General features: G+C 47.3%; 1 protein-coding gene and 1 non-coding gene across 2 annotated transcripts; one reads left to right on the top strand and one right to left on the bottom strand.

The window, feature by feature from the left end:
• Positions 1 to 517: 517 nt before the first annotated feature.
• Positions 518 to 19,953, bottom strand: FIGLA (folliculogenesis specific bHLH transcription factor). The gene is made up of 5 exons (XM_038747181.1): positions 19,735 to 19,953; positions 12,492 to 12,650; positions 8,557 to 8,811; positions 5,008 to 5,067; positions 518 to 582 (listed from the first exon to the last, which is right to left on the bottom strand). Exons 1-4 carry the CDS (start codon positions 19,951 to 19,953, stop codon positions 5,047 to 5,049), a joined length of 654 nt encoding a protein of 217 aa, XP_038603109.1. The 3' UTR covers positions 518 to 582; positions 5,008 to 5,046.
• On the top strand, positions 4,053 to 4,126 carry TRNAI-AAU. Its single transcript has one exon. It is a non-coding gene; the product is annotated as a tRNA-Ile (tRNA).
• Positions 19,954 to 20,696: the final 743 nt, after the last annotated feature.

Here is a 20,696-nt window from a genome sequence, read left to right on the forward strand (position 1 = left end):
ACAAGTAAAATAGAGTAATAAATATGTACAAACATATATACAGATATATACATATATCTTTTAGACTGTGAGCCCACTGTTGGGTAGGGACTGTCTCTATATGTTGCCAATTTGTACTTCCCAAGCGCTTAGTACAGTGCTCTGCACATAGTAAGCGCTCAATAAATACGATTGATGATTGATGATATATACAGGTGCTGTGGGGAGGGGAAGGAGGGGGCCCAGTCTGGGAAGGCCTCCTGGAGGAGGAGGACCAGGCTCTAGCCATTAGGTCAGGCTGCAAACCCACTGTGGGCAGGAAACCTGTCCATCAGCTCTGTTGGACTGTACTCTCCCAAGCGCTTTGTACAGTGCTCTGCCCAGATTAAGGCGCTCAATAAATACCATTCATAATGACAATGATGCTTTGAAGACATCCAAGCAGACACTACCATGCAGAGGAAGCTTTGGCAGATATTTTTAATCATAACAAAAAATTTTTCTCTTTAAAAAAAAAATTTATAAATAAATAACAGAACAGCAAGTATTCTCTGTGTTCTCCTTGGGTTCCTGAAGCTCAGCCCCACCCCTCAGTGCAAGAATCTGAAAGGCAGAGAGGGGATTGACAGAAAATCACCAACCGACTATTTGGGGAATGCAGCTGTCCAGCCCAGTCAGAGATTTTATTTATTCATTTATTCTTATGATTATTTGTGAAGCGTTTATTATGTGCCAGGCACTGTACTAAGTGCTGGAGGAGATACAAGCTAATCAGGGTGGACCCAGTCCCTGTCCCACATAATAATAATGATAACAATGGCATTTATTAAGCTCTTACTATGTGCAAAGCACTGTTCTAAGCACTGGGGAGGTTACAAGGTGATCGGGTTGTCCCCGTGGGGCTCACAGTCTTCATCCCCATTTTATTCATTCATTCAATTGTATTTATTGAGCGCTTACTGTGTGCAGAGTACTGTACTAAGTGCTTGGGAAGTACAAGTTGGCAGCATATAGAGACGGTCCCTACCTAACAGCGGGCTCACAGTCCAGAAGGGGGAATTGATGAGGGAACTGAGGCACAGAGAAGTGAAGTGACTTGCCCAAAGTCACACAGCTGACAATTGGCAGAGTCGAGATTTGAACCCATGACCTCTGACTCCAAAGCCCGGGCTCTTTCCACTGAGCCACGCTGCTTCTCAGGAACATGGGGTTCCCAATCTTAATCCCCATTTTACAGATGAGGGAACGGAGGCCCAGAGAAGTGAAGTGACTTGTCACAGAGGCGGGATTAGAACCCAGGTTCTTCTGACCCCCGGGCCCAAGGCATCAGGCTGTGCTGCTTATTACAGTAGAAATAAAACAGTCAAAACTTCTCCTTTCTGTCCCCATTGGATGAAAAAAAAAATGCTCTCATTTGAGCTCTAACTTTAATACGTTTTATGATTTTGCTACGGGGAAGCAGCATGGCTTAGCCTGGAATTCAGAGGACGTGAGCTCTGCCACTTGCTTGCTGTGTGACCTTGGGCAGGTCACAGAGAGGAGCAGTGTGGCCTAGTGGATAGAGCATAGCAGTCAGAAGGACCTGGGTTCTAATTCCAGTTCTGCCACACATCTTGGGCACAGCTGGTCTTAGGCAAGTCACTTAACTTTTCTTTGCCTCAGAGACCTCATCTGTCAAATGGGATTAAGACTGTCAGCCCCATGAAGGGACTGTGTTTTGTTTTGTTGTCTGTCTTCCCTTTCTAGACTGTGAGCCCATTGCTGGGTAGGAACTGTCTCTATATGTTGCCAACTTGTACTTCCCAAGCGCTTAGTACAGTGCTCTGCTTGCAATAAGCACTCAATAAATACAATCGAATGAATGAACCTAATTACCTTGTAATACACTGGGGCTTACTACAGTGACTGTCACATAGCACACACAAATATCACTTTATTAAAACAAAGTCAAATCACTTCACACCTGTTTCCTCAACCTCTGTAAGTTTGTCTCTAGACTGTTGATGCTGATGGCATTTGTTAAGCGCTTACTATGTGCCAAGCACTGTTCTAAGCTCTGCAGGGAATGTGTCTGCCAGTTTTATTGTATCATACTCTCCCAAGCACTTAGGACAGTGTTCTGTACATAGTAAGGGCTCAGTAAATACCATTGATGGATTGCAAAATGAGGATTCAATTACTGTGCTTCCCCCTAGACTGAGCCCCATGTGAGATAGAAAATGTGCCCAATCTGATTCATCTGTTTCTACCCCAGCATTTGATACATAGTAAATCACTTAATATATATAATAATAATAATAATAATAATGGCATTTATTAAGCACTTACTACGTGCAAAGCACTGTTCTAAGTGCTGGAATATAGCGAAACAGCATGGCTTGGTGGAAAGAACACAAGCTTGGGAGTCAGAGGATGTGGGTTCTAATCTCAGCTCTGCCACTTGTCTGCAGTGTGACCTTGAGCAAGCCACTTAACTTCTTTGTGCCTCGGTTACCTCATCTGTAAATGGGGATTGAGACTGTGAGCCCCAAGTGGTACAACCTGATTCCCTTGTGTCTACTTGCTTAGAACAGTGCTTGGCACATAGTAAGCACTTAAATACCATAATCATTATATATATATATATGTAAAGATATGTATATAGACTGTGAGCCCGTTGTGGGGTAGGGACTGTCTCTATATGTCGCCAACTTCCCAAGTGCTTAGTACAGTGCTCTGCACACAGTAAGCACTCAATAAATACGATTGAGTGAATGAAATGAATATGTCTTTAAAAAACTGATTCAGGCAATAGTTTGAAACCTATCAATAGTATTGTTTCCCACAAGCCCATACTGCCCCTGCACAATTCTGTGAACCTCCAGATACACACACACCTCCCGTCCCTTCCCTCTCCACCTCCTGCCCACCCAGAACCCCCACCCTCAGTACCCAAACCCCAACTTTCCCATCTTTGGGTCCGGCCTCAGGACGAATCAGAGCCATCATTCAAGGGGCTTGTGGACAGGGAACCTGCTTACCAACTCTGTTCTACTGTCCTCTCCCAAGCACTTAGTCCAGTGCTCTGCCCCCAGTAGGTGCTCAATAAATACCATTGATTGAGGGAAGCAGGTAGGCCTCAGAGTCCCCCGCACCCAGTTGACAAAGCCGGGAGAAGCCAAGGAAGGAGGAAGGAGTGGGGTTCGGGCTGGCTGAAGTTTCTCAAGTGTTGGAGACTTTCTGGGTCCATTTTCTAGTAATTGTTTAATGAATTGGATTTCCCACAGATGGATGGGGTGGTACATCTGTCTGGGGGAGAGACAGACGCCTCTCCCAGATCCCATGAGGGTCCCACCCTGTCCTCTTAGAGTGGGTTGACGGAATAGTAATAATGATAATAATAATGGCCTGTTAAGCACTTACTATGTGCCAGTCACTGTTCTAAGCGCTGGGGTAGATAGGGTCCAATTGGGTTAGAAACAGTCCCTGTTCTACATGGGGCTCACAGTTTTAATCCCCATTTGACAGATGAGGGGACTGAGGTCCAGAGAAGCTAGAAGTGTCTTGGCCAAGGTCACAGAGGGGACAAGCGGAAGAGTCGGGATTAGAACCCAGGTCCTTCAGACTCCCATGTCTGTGTTCTATCCACCAGGCCGTGCTGCTTCTCAAGAAGGAGGCCCAGAGGTGGCCTGGAGTTCTGGGAAGACCACTAGGACCGCCGGAGGCCAGGCCAGGGGTTAGGAGCCCTCAGCCCGTGACCCCGACGGGCTGGGCAAGCACTTAGTACAGTGCTCTGCACACAGTAAGCGCTCAATAAATACGATTGAGTGAATGAACGAATGGGCGCGTGGTCCGGTTGGCTCTCAGGGGGCTGGGGTTGCATTTCCACATGTACTCAGGAGCTTGTGGTTGCCCCCTTCCCCTCCTCCCACTAATAATAATAATAACGATGGCATTTATTAAGCACTTACTATGTGCAAAAGCACTGTTCTAAGCGCGGGGGAGGTTACAAGGTGATCAGGTTGTCCCACGGGGGGCTCACAGTCTTAATTCCCATTTTCCAGATGAGGTAAATGAGGCCCAGAGAAGTTAGTGGCTGGTTAGCTCAGTTGGTTAGAGCGTGGTGCTAATAACGCCAAGGTCGCGGGTTCGATCCCCGTATGGACCATGTGAGTTTTTCTTTGACTGTGAGCCCACTGTTGGGTAGGGACCGTCTCTACATGTTGCCAACTTGTACTTCCCAAGCGCTTAGTACAGTGCTCTGCACACAGTAAGCGCTCAGTAAATACGATTAAGTGACTTGCCCAAAGTCACCCAGCTGACAATTGGCGGAGCCGGGATTTGAACCCACAAACTCCGACTCCAAAGCCTGGGCTCTTTCAACTGTGCCACGCTGATGCCTTGCTCAAGGACCCGGGGGTAAGTCTGGGCAGTGGGCTTCACTTAGCCTGGCACGTTTTCCCCAGTTGCAGATCAGAGCCTTTCCCATGCCCGCCACCCAGCCCGGGATCCTGCCCGTGGCCACCACCAACTCCGATGCCATGCCCGTGGTGTCTTTTCCACAGCCCTCACCCAACCTGGAGCCCTGTGGACAACCAGTAGCCAACCAATCCGTGCCCTGTGAACATACAACCAGTGCCCAGCTCACAGCTAGCACCCAAACCAGTGCCCTCCCCATGGCTGGCACCAAGTCCAGTCCATAGCTGCCACCTGGCTAGCAGCCAGTCCATGGCCCACGCCCAGCCCGGCCTTCTGCCCACGGCTGATCATCATCATCATCAATCGTATTTATTGAGCGCTTACTATGTGCAGAGCACTGTACTAAGCGCTTGGGAAGTACAAATTGGCAACATATAGAGACAGTCCCTGCCCAACAGTGGGCTCACAGTCTAAAAGATACCCAGTTCCCGACAGACATCTCGCTCCCGGGTCGACCCCGAAGCCGGCTCCCTGCCCCCTGAAGGTGGCTAGTACACCACGGCAGTGCTCGGCAATTAGCCCAAGGGGCTACTAAGTAGTAGGGAAAGAATGAAGTGAAGGAACTCTTACTTCTCTCATTCAGCACTCCAACTCTTCTGGCGGCAGGACTTAGGAGTCGCTCTGGAAAACCTGGAAAAAGCAGGAGAATAATAATAATGATAGTATTTGTTAAGCGCTTACTATGTGCAAAGCACAGTTCTAAGCGCTGGGGAGGTTACAAGGTGATCAGGTTGTCCCACGGAGGGCTCATAGTTTTAATCCCCATTTTACAGATGAGGTAACTGAGGCCCAGAGAAGTGAAGTGACTTGCCCAAAGTCACACAGCTGACAGTTGGCGGGGCCGGAATTTGAATCCATGACCTCTGACTCCAAAGCCCGGGCTCTTTCCACTGAGCCACGCTGCTTCTCCAATGTAAAAGAAGTAATAGTAATTATTATTATGGTATTTGTTAAGCACTTACTGTGTGCCAGGCACTGTCAGGGTGTCCTGCTAAGGACTCTGGGCAACTGTTTCACAGTCATTTCATGGGGTTCGGGCTCTGGGCAGGGAACCTTTTTTCTAACTAATAATAATAATAATAATAATAATAATAATAGTGGTATTTATTAAGCGCTTACTATGTGCCAAGCACTTTTCTAAGCACTGGGAGGGGATATAAGGTGATCAAGGTTGTCCCACATGGGACTCACAGTCTTAGTCCCCATTTTATAGATGAGGGAACTGAGGCCCAGAGAAGTTAAGTGGCTGGCCCAAGGTCACACAGCTGACAAGTGGCGGAGCCGGTATTCGAACCCATGACCTTTGACTCCCAAGCCCGGGCTCTTTCCACTGAGCCACACTGCCTCTGTACAGAATCTTTCACAGGCATTTGGTTTTCTACTTACTCCAAGGTCTTTCCTAGAGGACAAAATGGAGGAGGAAGAGGAAGGAGGAAGAGGAAGGAGGAAGGAGGAAGGAGGAAGGAGGAAGGAGGAAGGAGGAAGGAGGAAGGAGGAAGGAGGAAGGAGGAAGGAGGAAGGAGGAAGGAGGAAGGAGGAAGAGGACAGGTCTCCTATAGCATACAAATACCATTATTATTATAGCACCTCCTGCATTGGGAGGGCTGAAAAGTCCATCTCGAATCCCAGAGAAGCAGGATGGCCTAATGGATAGAGCCTGGGCCTCAGAAGGATGTGGGTTCTAATCCCAGCTCCGCCACATGCCTGCTGTATGACCTTGATGGAGTCACTTCACTGGGCCTCAGTTTTCTCACCTGTAATAGGGGTCCAATATCTGTTCTCCCTCCCAGACTGGGAGTCTCGTGTGGCACAGGGGACTGTGTTTGGCCTGTGATCTTGTACCTACCTCAGCGGTTAGAACAGTGCTTGTACTTCCCAAGCGCTTAGTACAGTGCTCTGCACACAGTAAGCGCTCAATACGATTGAATGAATGCTCCACACATAGTAAACACTTAATAATGATGATAGTAATAATAATAATAGTAATAATGGTATTTGTTAAGCCCTTATTAAGGGCCAAGCACTGGTCTAAGCACTGCAGTAAATACAAGCTAATCGGGTTGGACACAGCAAATACCATTCATCATCATGACAGCCATGAGAAACAGGGAGTGTGTTGGATCCGATCATCTTACATTCATTCAATTGTATTTATTGAGTGCTTACTGTGTGCAGGGCACTGTACTAAGCACTTGGGAAGTACCAATATAGAGACAGTCCCTACCCAACAACGGGCTCACAGTCTAGAAGGGGGAGACAGACACAAAACATGTGGACAGGTGTCAAGTCATCAGAATAAATAGAATTAAAGCTAAATGCACATCATTAACAAAATAAATAGAATAGTAAATATGTACAAGTAGAATAGAGTAATAAATCTGTACAAACATATATGCAGGTGCTGTGGGGAAGGGGAAGGAGGTAGGGCGGGGGGGATGGGGAGGAGGAGAGGAAAAAGGGGGCTCAGTGTGGGAAGGCCTCTTGGAGGAGGTGAGCTCTCCGGAGGGCTTTGAAGGGAGGAAGAGAGCTAGCTTGGTGGATGTGTGGAGCGAGGGCATTCCGGGCCAGGGGAAGGACGTGGGCCGGGGCTTGACGGCGGGACGGGCGAGAATGAGGTACAGTGAGGAGGTTACATCTACTCCAGTACTTAGCGCAGGGCTTGGCACATAGTAAGTCCATAACTAATAATCATCAAATTCATAACAACAACAACTACTATGTGCCAAGCACCGTACTAAGCACTGGCATAAATACAAACTAATCAGGTTGGACACAGTCCCTGTCTCACATGGGGCTCACAGTCTTAATCCTGGGATTACATTTTACAGATGAGGGAATTGAGGCCTAGAGAAGTGAAGCGACTTGCCCAGGGTCACACCGCAGACAAGTGGTGGAGCCAGGAGTAGGACCCAAGTCCTCTGGCTCCCAGGCGTGGGCTCTTTCCATTAGGCCACGTTGCCTCCCTGTGATAGGCACCGGGGAACAGATACTGTAATCAAGCAAAAACTCCTCACTCTCGGCTTCAAGGCTGTCCATCACCTCACCCCCCTTCTGTCCTTCTCCAGCCCAGCCCACACCCTCCGCTCCTCTGCTGCTAATCTCCTCACTGTGCCTCATTCTCGCCCGTCCCACCGTCGACCCCCGGCCCACGTCCTCCCCCTGGCCTGGAATGGCCTCCCTCCGCAAATCCACCAAGCTAGCCCTCTTCCTCCCTTCAAAGCTCTACTGAGAGCTCACCTCCTCCAGGAGGCCTTCCCACACTCAGCCCTCTTTTTCCTCTCCTCCTCCCCCCAACCCTACCTTCTTCCCCTCCCCACAGCACCTGTATATTTGTACAGATTTATTCCTCTATTTATTACTTTCATTCAATCATTTATTGAGCACTTACTGTGTACTTCCCAAGCGCTTAGTACAGTGCTCTGCACACAGTAAGTGCTCAATATGATTGAATGAATGCAGAGCACTGTACTAAGCGCTTGGGAAGCACAAATTTGCAACATATAGAGACGGTCCCTACCCAACAGCAGGCTCACAGTGTAGAAGGCTAGTACTTGTACATATTTACTCTTTATTTTGTTAATGATGTGCATATAGCTTTAATTCTATTTGTTCTGACAACTGACACCTTTGTCTACATGTCTTGTTTTGTTGTCTGTCGCTGTGTAGGGACCGTCTCTATATGTTGCCAACTTGTACTTCCCAAGCGCTTAGTACAGTGCTCTGCACACAGTAAGCACTCAGTACAATCGAATGGATTGAATGAATGTATCTTTAGGCTGGCCTCAGGATGCCAGTCCAAGCAATAACAACAAAGGTGGCATTTGCCCGTTGTTGGGTAGGGACCGTCTCTATATGTTGCCAACTTGTACTTCCCACGTGCTTAGTACAGTGCTCTGCACACAGTAAGAACTCAATAAATACGATTGAATAAATGAATTTGTTAGGTGCTTACTGTGTGCAAATCGGGTTGGACACAGTCCCTGTCCCACATGGGGCTCCCAGGCTCAATCCCCATTTTACAGAGGAGGGAACTGAGGCTGAGAGAAGTGAAGCGACCAAGTAGACTGGGCAGACAAGTAGAGCCATGGGCAGTGAGGGGAGGATGGGGTGGTATCTTACCAGCCGGCCGGGCTGCTGCAGGTTGGTGAGGTCCAGGTACGGGGGGATCCCGCTCCGTCCCCATGGCATGCCCGGGGGCGGGCTGCCCATCTCTGCGGTGGGCCAGCCGCCTCCCACGCCACTCGGTAAGCTGGGATGCCGGCTAGTGCCCACGGGACCGGTGTTCTCCGCTGAGCCACACGCCGTGGGCACGGCCGGGCCGGGCTGGTTGTAGGCGAGGACCCCGGCATCCTGGCTTCTGGGCTCTTCGGACCTCTGGGGTCCACATGGGGCGAGGAGACAGAAAGGACTCAGGTGTCAGATCACACAGTCATTCATTCATTCAATCGGATTTATTGAGCGCTTACTGTGTGCAGAACACTGGACTAAGTGCTTGGGAAGTACAAGTTGGCAACGTACAGAGATGGTCCCTACCCAACAACGGGCTCACAGTCTAGAAGGGGGAGACAGACAACAAAACATGTGGAGAGGTGTCAAGTCGTCAGAATAGAAATAAAGCTAGATTCATTCATTCAATCGTATTGAGTGCTTACTGTGTGCACAGCACTGTACTAAGTGCTTGGGAAGTACAAATTGGCAGCCTATAGAGATGGTCCCTACCCAACAATGGGATCACAGTCTAGAAGGGGGAGACAGACAACAAAACATGTGGACAGGTGTCAAGTCGTCAGAATAAATAGAAATAAAGCTAGATGCACATCATTAACAAAATAGAATAGTAAATATGTACAAGTAAAATAGAGTAATAAATCTGTACAAACATATATACCAACTTGTACTTCCCAAGTGCTTAGTACAGTGCTCTGCACACAGTAAGCACTTGATAAATATGATTGAATGTATACAGGTGCTGTGGGGAGGGGAAGGAGGTAGGGCAGGCGGGATGGGGAGGAGGAGAGGACAGTCGTTCAATCGTATTCAGTGAGAGCTTACTGGATGCAGACCACTGTACTAAGTGTTCAAGAGGACAATAGGCAAACACATTCCTGCCCACAGTGAGCTCACAGTCTAGAGGGGGGGAGACAGACATTAATATAAACAGATATATCGTCAACTTGTACTTCCCAAGTGCTTAGTACAGTGCTCTGCACATAGTAAGCACTCAAATACGATTGAATGAACATATGCTCCACACAGAGTAAACACTTAATAAATGTGTTGGGGTGAATGCAAGCCAATTGGGTTGGACACAGTCCCTGTCCCACCTGGGGCTCCCTGTCTCAATCCCCATTTTACAGATGAGGGAACTGAGGCCCAGAGAAGTGAAGTGACTTGCTCAAGGCCACATGGCAGACAAGGGGCAGAGTCAGGGTTAGAACCCACGACCTTCTGACTCCTAAAAAAAAAATCTTCTGGACTGTGAGCCCGTTGTTGGGTAGGGATCGTCTCTATATGTTGATGACTTGTACTTCCCAAGTGCTTAGTACAGTGCTCTGCACACAGTAAGTACTCAATAAATACAATTGAGTTGACCTGTGTGTATATGTATTATATATATATATATACATATATATATATACATATATATACATATTACTCTATTTTACTTGTACATATTTACTATTCTATTTATTTTGTTAATGATGTGCATATAGCTTTAATTCTATTAGTTCTGACAATTTTGACACCTGTCTACATGTTTTGTTGTCTGTCTCCCCCTTCTAGACTGTGAGCCCGTTGTTGGGTAGGGACCATCTCTATATGTTGCCGACTTGTATTCATTCATTCAATCATATTTATTAAGCACTTATTGTGTGCAGAGCACTGTACTAAGCGCTTGGGAAGTACAAGTTGGCAACATAGAGAAATGGTCCCTACCCAACAGTGGGCTCACAGTCTAGAAGGGGGAGACAACAAAACATATTAACAAAATAGTAAATATGTACAAGTAAAATAGAGTAATAAATCTGTACAAACATATATACAGGTGCTGTGGGGAGGGGAAGGATGTAGGGTGGGGGGGGATGAGGAGGGGGAGGAGAGGAAGAGGAAGGAGGGGGCTGAGTGTGGGAAGGCCTCCTGGAGGAGGTGAGCTCTCAGTAGGGCCTGGAAGGGAGGAAGAGAGCTAGCTTGGTGGATGTGCGGAGGGAGGGCATTCCAGGACAGGGGGAGGACGTGGACCGGGGGTCGACGGCGGGACGGGCGAGAACGAGGCCCAGTGAGGAGGTGAGCGGCGGCAGAGAAGCGGAAGGTGCGGGCTGGGCTGGACAAGGACAGAAGGGAGGGGAGGCAGGAGGGGGCCAGGGGATGGACAGCCTTGAAGCAGAGAGTGAGGAGTTTTTGCCTGATGCGTAGGTTGATTGGTAGCCACTGGAGATTTTTGAGGAGGGGAGTAACATGCCCAGAGCGTTTCTGCACAAAGACGATCCGGGCAGTGGCGAAGTATAGATTGAAGTTGGGAGAGACAGGAGGATGGGAGAGCAGAGAGGAGGCCGATGCAGTAATCCAGTCGGGATAGGATGTGAGATTGAACCAGCAGGGTAGCAGTTTGGATGGAGAGGAAAGGGTGGATCTTGGCGATGTCACGGAGGTGAGACTGGCAGGATTTGGTGATGGATTGGATGTGAGGTGTGAATGAGAGAGTGGAGTCGAGGGTGACACCAAGGTCGCGGGCTTGTGAGACGGGAAGGATGGTAGTGCCGTCAACAGTGATGGGAAAGTCAGGGAGAGGGCAGGGTTTGGGAGGGAAGATAAGGAGTTCAGTCTTGGACATACTGAGTTTTAGATGGCGGGCAGACATCCAGATGGAGATGTCGTCCAGTGCTCTGCACACAGTAAGTGCTCAATACAATTAAATTGAATAATAAATACAGTTGAATATACATATGTGCTGTGGGAATGGGATTAACTCGGCATTCTTTTAGCTTCCACCGCCTAAGACTCCAAGTGGCGCTTTCCAAAGATTCATTCATTCATTGATGGCTTCTCTAGACTGTAAGCTTGTTGTGGGCAGGAAATGTGCCTTATATTGGTGTATTGTACTTTCCCAAGTGCTTAGTACAGTGCTCTGCACATGGTAAACACTCAAATACAACTGACTGACAAGGGCTGTGTCTGACCTGATAATACTACTACTACTTCTAATTTTGGTAATCGTTAAATGCTTAGTATGCGCCAGGCACTATACTAAGCCCTTGGATGGATAAAAGCATCCATCTAGACTGTGAGCCCATTGTTGGGTAGGGAACGTCTCTATATGTTGCCAACCTGTACTTCCCAAGTGCTTAGTACAGTGCTCTGCACACAGTAAGCACTCAATAAATATGATTGAATGAAACAAAATTGGGTTGTTCACAGTACCTGCCCCACTTGGGGCTCACAGTCTCAATCCCCATTTTCCAGATGAGGGAACTGAGGCCCAGAGAAGTGAAGTGATTGTCCAAGGCCACCCAGCAGATGAGTGGCAGAGCCAGGATTAGAACCCATGACCTTCTGAATCCCAGGCCCAAGTTCTATCCTCTATGACATGCTGATCTTGTATCTACAGGAGAAGCGTGGCTTAGCGGAAAGAGCAGAGGCTTGAGAGTCAGAGGCTGTGGACTCTAATCCCGGCTCTGCCACTTGTCAGCTGTGTGACTTCGGGAAAGTCACTGCACTTCTCTAGGCCTCAGTTACCTCGTCTGTAAAATGGGGATTAAGACTGTGAGCCCCGCGTGGGGCAACCTGATCACCTTGTATCTACCCCAGTGCTTAGAACAGTGCTTGGCATATAGTAAGCGCTTAAACAAATACCATCATTATTATCTACCCCAGCGTTTAAGAATGAATGAACAAATGTGGCATTCGTTCATTCATTCAATCATATTTATTGAGCGCTTACTGCGTGCAGAGCACTGGACTAAGCACTTGGGAAGTACAAGTTGGCAACAAATAGAGACGATCCCTACCCATCAACGGGCTCACAGTCTAGAAGACTGGCAGTTAGGGGAGCTCACCATAGTCCCACAGGCTCGGGGTTCGGCCAAGACGGCCCGGAGAAGCCGGATGTACTCCGAGGCGGCCCTCAGGATGTCGGCCTTGCTCGGCTTCCGGTCCTTGGGGATGAGCGGCACGAGGGTCTTCAGCTTCGAGAAGCCGCTGTTCAGGTTTTTAATCTAGGAAACAATGCCCGGAGGCCAAGGGGGACCTCTGATGGGGAACAGGCGCAGGTAGGGCCGCTTAGTGGACAAAGCCCGGGGATGGGAGTCAGGAGGCCTGGGTTCGAAACCCGACTCAGCCACTGGCTGCTCCGGGATAAGAATCACAATTATGTACTTGATGCTGATGATAATAAGAATGGTACTTGTTAAATCCTTACTGTGTGCTAAGCACAGTTCTAAGCACTGGGGTAGATACAAGGTCATCGGGTTACTTGCACATATTTACTATTCTATTTTGTTAATGATGTGCATTTAGCTTTAATTCAATCAATCGTATTTGAGTGCTTACTGTGTGCAGAGCACTGTACTAAGCGCTTGGGAAGTCCAAGTTGGCAACATATACAGACGGTACCTACCCAACAGTGGGCTCACAGTCTAGAAGGGGGAGACAGAGAACAAAACAAAGCATATTAAAATAAAATAGAATAGATATGTACAAGTAAAATAGAGTAATAAATACGTACAAACATATATACATATATACAGGTGCTGTGGGGAAGTGAAGGAGGTAAGGCGGGGGGGGGGGGATGGAGAGGGGGAGGAATTCTATTCAATTCTATTTGTTCTGACGATACCTGCCCATATGTTTTGTTTTGTTGTCTGTCTCCCCCTTCTAGACTGTGAGCCCGTTGTGGGGTAGGGACCGTCTCTATGTTGCCAACTTGGACTTCCCAAGCGCTTAGTACAGTGCTCTGCACACAGTAAGCTCTCAATAAATACCGGTGAATGAATCCCACATGGGGCTCACACTCATAATCCCCATTTTACAGATGAGGTAACTGAGCCCCAGAGAAGTGAAGTAACTTACCCAAGGTCACGCAGCAGATAGTAATAATAATAATAATAACAATAATAGTGGTATTTGTTAAGCACTTTCTACATGCCAGGGACTGTACTAAGCACTGGGGTGGAGACAAGCAAACCGGGTTGGATACACTCCCTGCCCCGCACGGTGGATGGAGCCCAGACATCCGAAGGCCCTAGGTTCTAATCCCCATTCTGCTGCTTGTCTGCTGTGTGACCTTGGGCAAATCACTTCACTTTTCTAGGCCTCAGTTCCCTCATCTGGAAAATGGGGATGAAAACTGTGAGCCCCATGTGGGACAGGGACTGGGTTCAACGCAATTAACTTTTATCTACCCCAGAGCTTAGAACAGACCAAGACACATAGTAAGCATTTAACAGATACCATAATTATTATTAATCCCCATAATATAGAGAGGGGAACTGAGGCCCAGAGAAGTGAAGTGACTTACGCCAGGTCCCACAGTAAACAAGTGGCAGAGCTGGGGGCTTTGTTTTGTTCTCTGTCTCCCCCTTCTAGGCTGTGAGCCCACTGTTGGGTAGGGACCGTCTCTATATGTTGCCAACTTGTACTTCCCAAGCGCTTAGTACAGTGCTCTGCACACAGTAAGCACTCAATAAATACGATTGAATGAATGAACCCAGATTTTCTGATTCCCTGACCAGAGCTCCTTCCACTAAGCCAAGTCACACAATTTCTCTGGCCCTCGGTTTGCTCATCTGAAAATGGGGATAAAATGCCTGTTCTGCCTCTCAGACTGCGAGCCCCATGTAGAGCAGGAATTGGGCCCAGTTTCAATATCTCTGAACTGCAAGCTCATTGTAGGCAGGGAATGTGTCTTTTTTGTTGTATTGTACTCTCCCAAGTGCTTAGTAATAATAATACTATTAATAATGATGGCATTTGTTAAGTGCTTACTATGTGCAAAGCACTGTTCTAAGCGCTTGGGGGATACAAAGTAATCAGGTTGTCCCACGTGGGGCTTACAGTCTTCACCCCCATTTTACAGATGAGGGAACTGAGGCCCAGAGAAGTTAAGTGGCTTGCCCAAGATCACACAGCTGACAAGTGGCTGAGCCGGAATTCGAACCCATGACCTCTGGCTCCCAAGCCCGGGCTCTTTCCACTGAGCCACGCTGCTTCTCTAGTACAGTGCTTTGCACACAGTAAGCACTCAATAAATACCTTTGAATGTATGAATTATCTTGTATGAACCCCGGGCTTGGCTCATAGCAAGTACTTAATAAATACCATCATCATTATTATAAAAATCAGACAGACCTCATCACAGTCAATAATGATTATGGTATTTGTTAAGCACTTATTATATGCCAGGCACTGTACTAAGCACTGGGGTGGGTACCAGCTAATCAGATCAGACACAGTCCTTGTCCCATTTGGGGCTCACATTCTTAATCCCTGTTTTACAGATAAGGCAACTGAGGCCCAGAGAAGTGAAGTGACTTGCCCAGGATCATACAGCAGACAAGTGGCGGAGCCGGATTAGAACCCAGGTCCAGGCTCTTTCCACTAGACCATGATGCTTCCCTAAAATAAGGATGAAGATTGTGAGCCTCATGTGAGACAGGGATTTTGTCCAACCTGATTACCTTGTATCTACCCCAGCGCTTAACACATAGTAAGTGCTTAAAAAATACCATCGTTATTATTAAAGGGAGTCGGATATTAAAATAAATGATGGTTATGGACACGAGTGCTATGGGGCTGAGGGTTGGGTGTGACAGACAAATACAGAGGAGTGAACCCCACACTTCCATGGACACAAACATGCAGAGCCACACACAAACGCAAAATGATGTAAGTGCGTGTGCATTTTCTTATACGTTTATAGAAAAATAGTCCATTGGGTTCAAAATTGATGCTCTGTACACAGTAATTACCCCAGTGCTTAGCACGTAGTAAGCACTTAAATACCATTATTATTATTATTAAATGCCATTGAATGAGCATGAAGTGGAAAGCTGGACTGAAATGAGCTAAAGAGCCACTAATCAGAAATTCAACCAAGTGCCGTGTAGTGGAAAAGTAAATTCCCCCTCTACCTAGGCTCTGTAAGTAGGTGTTCTGGGGTGGGGGAGTAGAGGAGAAGCAGCGTGGCTCAGCGGAAAGAGCCCGGGCTTTGGAGTCAGAGGTCATGGGTTCAAATCCCGACTCCGCCAATTGTCAGCTGGGTGACTTTGGGCAAGTCACTTAACTTCTCTGGGCCTGAGTTCCCTCATCTGTAAAATGGGGATTAAGACTGTGAGCCCCCCGTGGGACAAACTAATCACCTTGTATCCTCCCCAGAGGTTAGAACAGTGCTTTGCACATAGTAAGTGCTTAATAAATGCCATCATTATTATTATTATTAGGAGTGTTGCCAATCTAAGGCAAGGGCTGGGGGCTGCCAATGCCAAAATATCCCCCTCTAGTCTGGGAGCTCACTGTGGGCAGGAATATGTATGTCTGTCATTATATTGTACTCTCCCAAGCACTTAGTATTCATGAGAAGCAGTGTGAGTCAGTGGAAAGAGCACGGGCTTTGGAGTCAGAGGCCATGGGTTCAAATCCTGGCTCCGCCAACTGTTAGCTGTGTGATTTTGGGCAAGTCACTTCACTTCTCTGTGTGCAAGTTACCTCACCTGTAAAATGGGGATTAAAAACTGTGACGGCCCCCCACCCCCCGGGGACAACCTGATCACCTTGTAACCTCCACAGCGCTTAGAACAGTGCTTTGCACATAGTAAGCTCTTAACAAATACCATTATTATTATTATTCATTCAGTCATATCTGTTGAGCACTTACTGTGTGCAGAGCACTGTACTAAGCACTTGGAAAGTACAATTTGGCAACAGACAGAGACAGTCCCTGCCCAACAATGGGCTCACAGTCTGCAGGTGGGGGGCGGGGGGGAGAAGACAGACAACAAAACAACTTGGCACACAGTAAGTGCTCAATAAAAACAACTGAGTGAATATCAAGTACTTAAAGAGGACAGACAAGATGATGCAGGAAAGAGAGGGAAGAGGGGGAACATATCTGCTAATTCTCTTGTTTTGTACTCTCCTAAGCGCTTAAAACAGAGCTCTGCACATAGTAAGCACTCAATAAATACCACCGATGGATTAAGATGGGTGTTAATAGGGATAAGGTGCTCGGCACAGTGTTTTGCACCCAGTAACCACTCAGAAAGGATTCCACCGTTGATTGAGTGAAATAAGCCAATCTAAACTGCTGGCCAAGACAAATCAGGGCTTTACTTACTGTGAAATCAAGAGGCTCCCAACTCTGAGTTCAGGCTCAATAAATACGATTGATTGAATGAATGAAGAGGGGGTAAGAGGAGGGAAGAAGGAATGGGGCGGGAGAGGGTTAAAGGGAGGAGGAGAAGGGTTAAAAGGGGGAAACGGGGAGGAAAGGGATCTGGGGTTTATGAGCTGGAAGCGTGGCTCAGTGGAAAGATCCCGGGCTTTGGGGTCAGGGGTTCAAATACTGGCCCTGCCAATTGTCAGCTGTGTGACTTTGGGCAAGTCACTTAACTTCTCTGTGCCTCAATTACCTCATCTGTAAAATGGGGATTAAGACTGTGAGCTCCCTGTGGGACAACCTGATTACCTTGCATCCCCCCAGCGCTTAGAACAGTGCTTTGTACATAGTAAGTGCTTAATAAATATCATTATTATTATTATTATTATTATTATTTGGAGTCTGTGAGGCCAGAGGTGGGAAAGGCCTGGCCACCTCTACTTTACTTCAATCGTATTTATTGAGTACTTACTGTGGGCAGAGCATTGTACCTGGTCACCTTGTTACCTCCCCAGTGCTTAGGACAGTGCTTGGCACATAGTAAGCGCTTAACAAATACTATTATTATTATTGTATCTACCCCAGCACTTAGAACAGTGCTTGGTACATAGTAAGTGCTTAACAAATACCATCATTATTATTATTGTATCTACCCCAGCACTTAGCACATAGTAAGCACTTAAATACCAACATTATTATTATTATTATTATTGTATCTACCCCAGTACTTACAACAGTGCTTGGCACATAGTAAGCACTTAAATACCATCACTATTATTATTGTAGCTACCCCAGCAATTAGAACAGTAGTTAGCACACAGTAAACACATAGCAAATAGTAATAATAATGACAGCATTTGTTAAGCGCTATGAAGCACTGTTCTAAGCACTGTGGGGGATACAAGGTGATCAGGTTGTCCCACGTGGGGCGCACAGTCTTCATTCCCCTTTGACAGATGAGGTAACTGAGGCTCAGAGAAGTGAAGTGACTTGCCCAAAGTCACACAGCTGACACTTGGCGGAGCAGGAATTGGAACCCGTGACCTCTGACTCCAAAACCCGGGCTCTTTCCACTGACCCACGCTGCTTCTCTGCATCATTATTATTATTGTAGCTACCCCATCAATTAGAACAGTGCTTTGGCACATAATAATCACTTAAATATCACCATTATTATTATTATTATTGTAACTACCCCAGCGCTTAGAACAGTGCTTAGCACATAGTAAGCGCTTACCAAGTACCATCATTCTTATTATTGTATCTACCCCAGCATTTAGAATAGTGCTTAGCACATAGTAAGCGCTTACCAAATACCATCCTTATTATGACTGTATCTACTTCAGTGCCTGGCACATAGTAAGCACTTACCAAATACCGTACTTATTATTACCGTATCTACCCCAGCGCTTAGAACAGTGCTTGGCACACAGTAATCGTTTAGCAAATACCACCCTTATTATTATTGTACCTACCCCAGCGCTTAGAACAGTGCTTGGCACGTAAGCAAGCGCTTAACAAATACCATCCTTATTATTATTGTATCTACCCCAGCGCTTAGAACAGTGCTTGGCATGTAAGCAAGCGCTTAAATATCATCCTTATTATTACTGTATCTACCCCAGTGCATAGAACAGTACTTGGCACATAGGGAGCACTTAGCAAATACCATCCTTATTATTGTACCTACCCCAGCACTTAGAATAGTACTTGGCACATAGTAAGTGCTTAGCAAATACCATCCTTATTATTATTGTATCTACCCCAAAGCTTTAGAACAGAACTTGGCACATAGTAAGCACTTACCAAATACCATCCTTATTATTACTGTATCTCCCCCAGCACTTAGAAGAGTACTTGGCACATAGTAAGCACTTACCAAATACCATCCTTATTATTACTGTATCTCCCTCAGCGCTTAGAACAGTGTTTGGCACATAGGGAGCACTTACCAAATACCATCCTTATTATTACTGTATCTACCGCAGCACTTAGAACAGTGCTTGGCACAGAGTAAGCACTTAGCAAATACCATCCTTATTATTACTGTATGTACCCCAGCGCTTAGAACAGTGCTTGTTCCATAGTAAGCGCTTAACAAATACCATCCTTATTACTACTATATGTACCCCAGTGCTTAGAACAGTGCTTGGCACATAGTAAGCACTTACCAAACACCATCCTTATTATTACTGTATCTACCCCAACGCTTAGAACCGTGCTTGGCACAGAGTAAGCACTTAGCAAATACCATCCTTATTATTACTGTATGTACCCCAGTGCTTAGAACAGTGCTTGTTCCATAGTAAGCGCTTAGCAAATACCATCCTTATTACTACTATGTGTACCCCAGCGCTTAGAACAGTGTTTGGCACATAGTAAGCGCTTACCAAACACCATCCTTATTATTACTGTATCTACCCCAGCGCTTAGAACAGTGCTTGGCACATAGTAAGCATTTAGCAAATACCATCCTTATTATCATTGCATCTCCCCCCCACCCCAGCGCTTAGAACAGTGCTTGGCCCATAGGAAGCGCTTACTAAATGCCATCCTTATTATTACTATATCTACCCCAGCGCTTAGAACAGTGCTTGGCCCATAGGAAGCGCTTGGCGAGAAGCAGCGTGGCTCAGGGGAAAAGAGCCCGGGCTTTGGAGTCAAAGGTCATGGGTTCAAATCCCGCCTCCGCCAATTGTCAGCTGTGTGACGTTGGGCAAGTCACTTCTCTGGGCCTCAGTTTCCTCATCTGGAAAATGGGGATGAAGACTGGGAGCCCCCCGCGGGACAATCTGATTACCTGGTAACCTCCCCAGCGCTTAGAACAGTGCTTGACACGTAGTAAGTGCTTAATAAATGCCATTATTATTATTACTAGCAACTCCCATCCTTAGTAGGGGACCGGTGTGGGGGGTCGGAGGCCTCACCCTCTGCCTCTCCTTGGCATTGGCGAGCTGGCGCCGTCGGAGCAGGGCCGGGAGGTCGTGGGTGGGCACGTAGTGGCCGGCGGGTTGGCGTTTGAGCCTGCTGATAGCCGCCAACCGCGGGGTCCGCCCCCACCTCTCCAGGACCCAAGCCAGAACCTCGGCGCCGGGGGTCGCCACGAAACCAGCCGGCGACGATGACACCTCCGGGACCGGCTCCATCCCCAGCCCACCGCTTAGGACAGCCCCCTGGGCGCTCAATAAATAGGAGCGGATGAAGGCCCACGTGCCCAGCTGGAGGTACTTAAAGGGCCGCACGTGGGAGGGGGGTCGCCTCTTTAGTCCCACTCCTGCCTCGCCTTCTACACATTTATTGCTCTATTTACTTCACCTGTACATATTTATTATTCTATTTATCTTGGTCATGATGTGGCTCAGTGGAAAGAGCCCGGGCTTGGGAGTCAGAGGTCATGGGTTCGAATCCCGGCTCTACACATATATTGCTCCATTTACTTCACCTGTACATATTTATTATTCTATTTATCTTGTTCATGATGTTCCCCCTTTTAGACTGTGAGCCCACTGTTGGGCAGGGACTGTCTCTATATGTTGCCGATTTGTACTTCCCAAGCGCTTAGTACAGTGTTCTGCACATAGTAAGCGCTCAATAAATACGATTGATGATGATGGTGATGTGGCGCGGCTCAGTGGAAAGAGCACGGGCTTGGGAGTCAGAGCTCATGGGTTCAAATCCCTGCTCTGCCACTTATCAGCTGTATGACCTTGGGCAAGTCACGTAACGTCTCTGAGCCTCAGTTCCCTCATCTGTAAAATGGGGATTAAGACTGTGAGCCCCACGTGGGACAACCTGATCACCTTGTATCCCCCCCAGCACTTAGAACAGTGCTTTCCACATAGTAAGTGCTTAACAAATGCCATTATTTTTATTAATTGACGACGACACC

The sequence above is a fragment of the Tachyglossus aculeatus genome, chromosome 5, assembly GCF_015852505.1.
Source record: "Tachyglossus aculeatus isolate mTacAcu1 chromosome 5, mTacAcu1.pri, whole genome shotgun sequence".
Classification (NCBI taxonomy): domain Eukaryota; kingdom Metazoa; phylum Chordata; class Mammalia; order Monotremata; family Tachyglossidae; genus Tachyglossus; species Tachyglossus aculeatus.

Bases quoted from the DNA above. Each gene is read 5' to 3' on its own strand.
- FIGLA (XM_038747181.1), bottom strand. From the start codon at position 19,953: ATGGAGCCGGTCCCGGAGGTGTCATCGTCGCCGGCTGGTTTCGTGGCG. The intron at 12,651-19,734 runs GTGAGGCCTCCG...ATTGTTTCCTAG, and splicing joins ATGCCAAGGAGAGGCAGAGG to ATTAAAAACCTGAACAGCGG. The intron at 5,068-8,556 runs GTAAGATACCAC...TGCTTTTTCCAG, and splicing joins TGCAGCAGCCCGGCCGGCTG to GTTTTCCAGAGCGACTCCTA.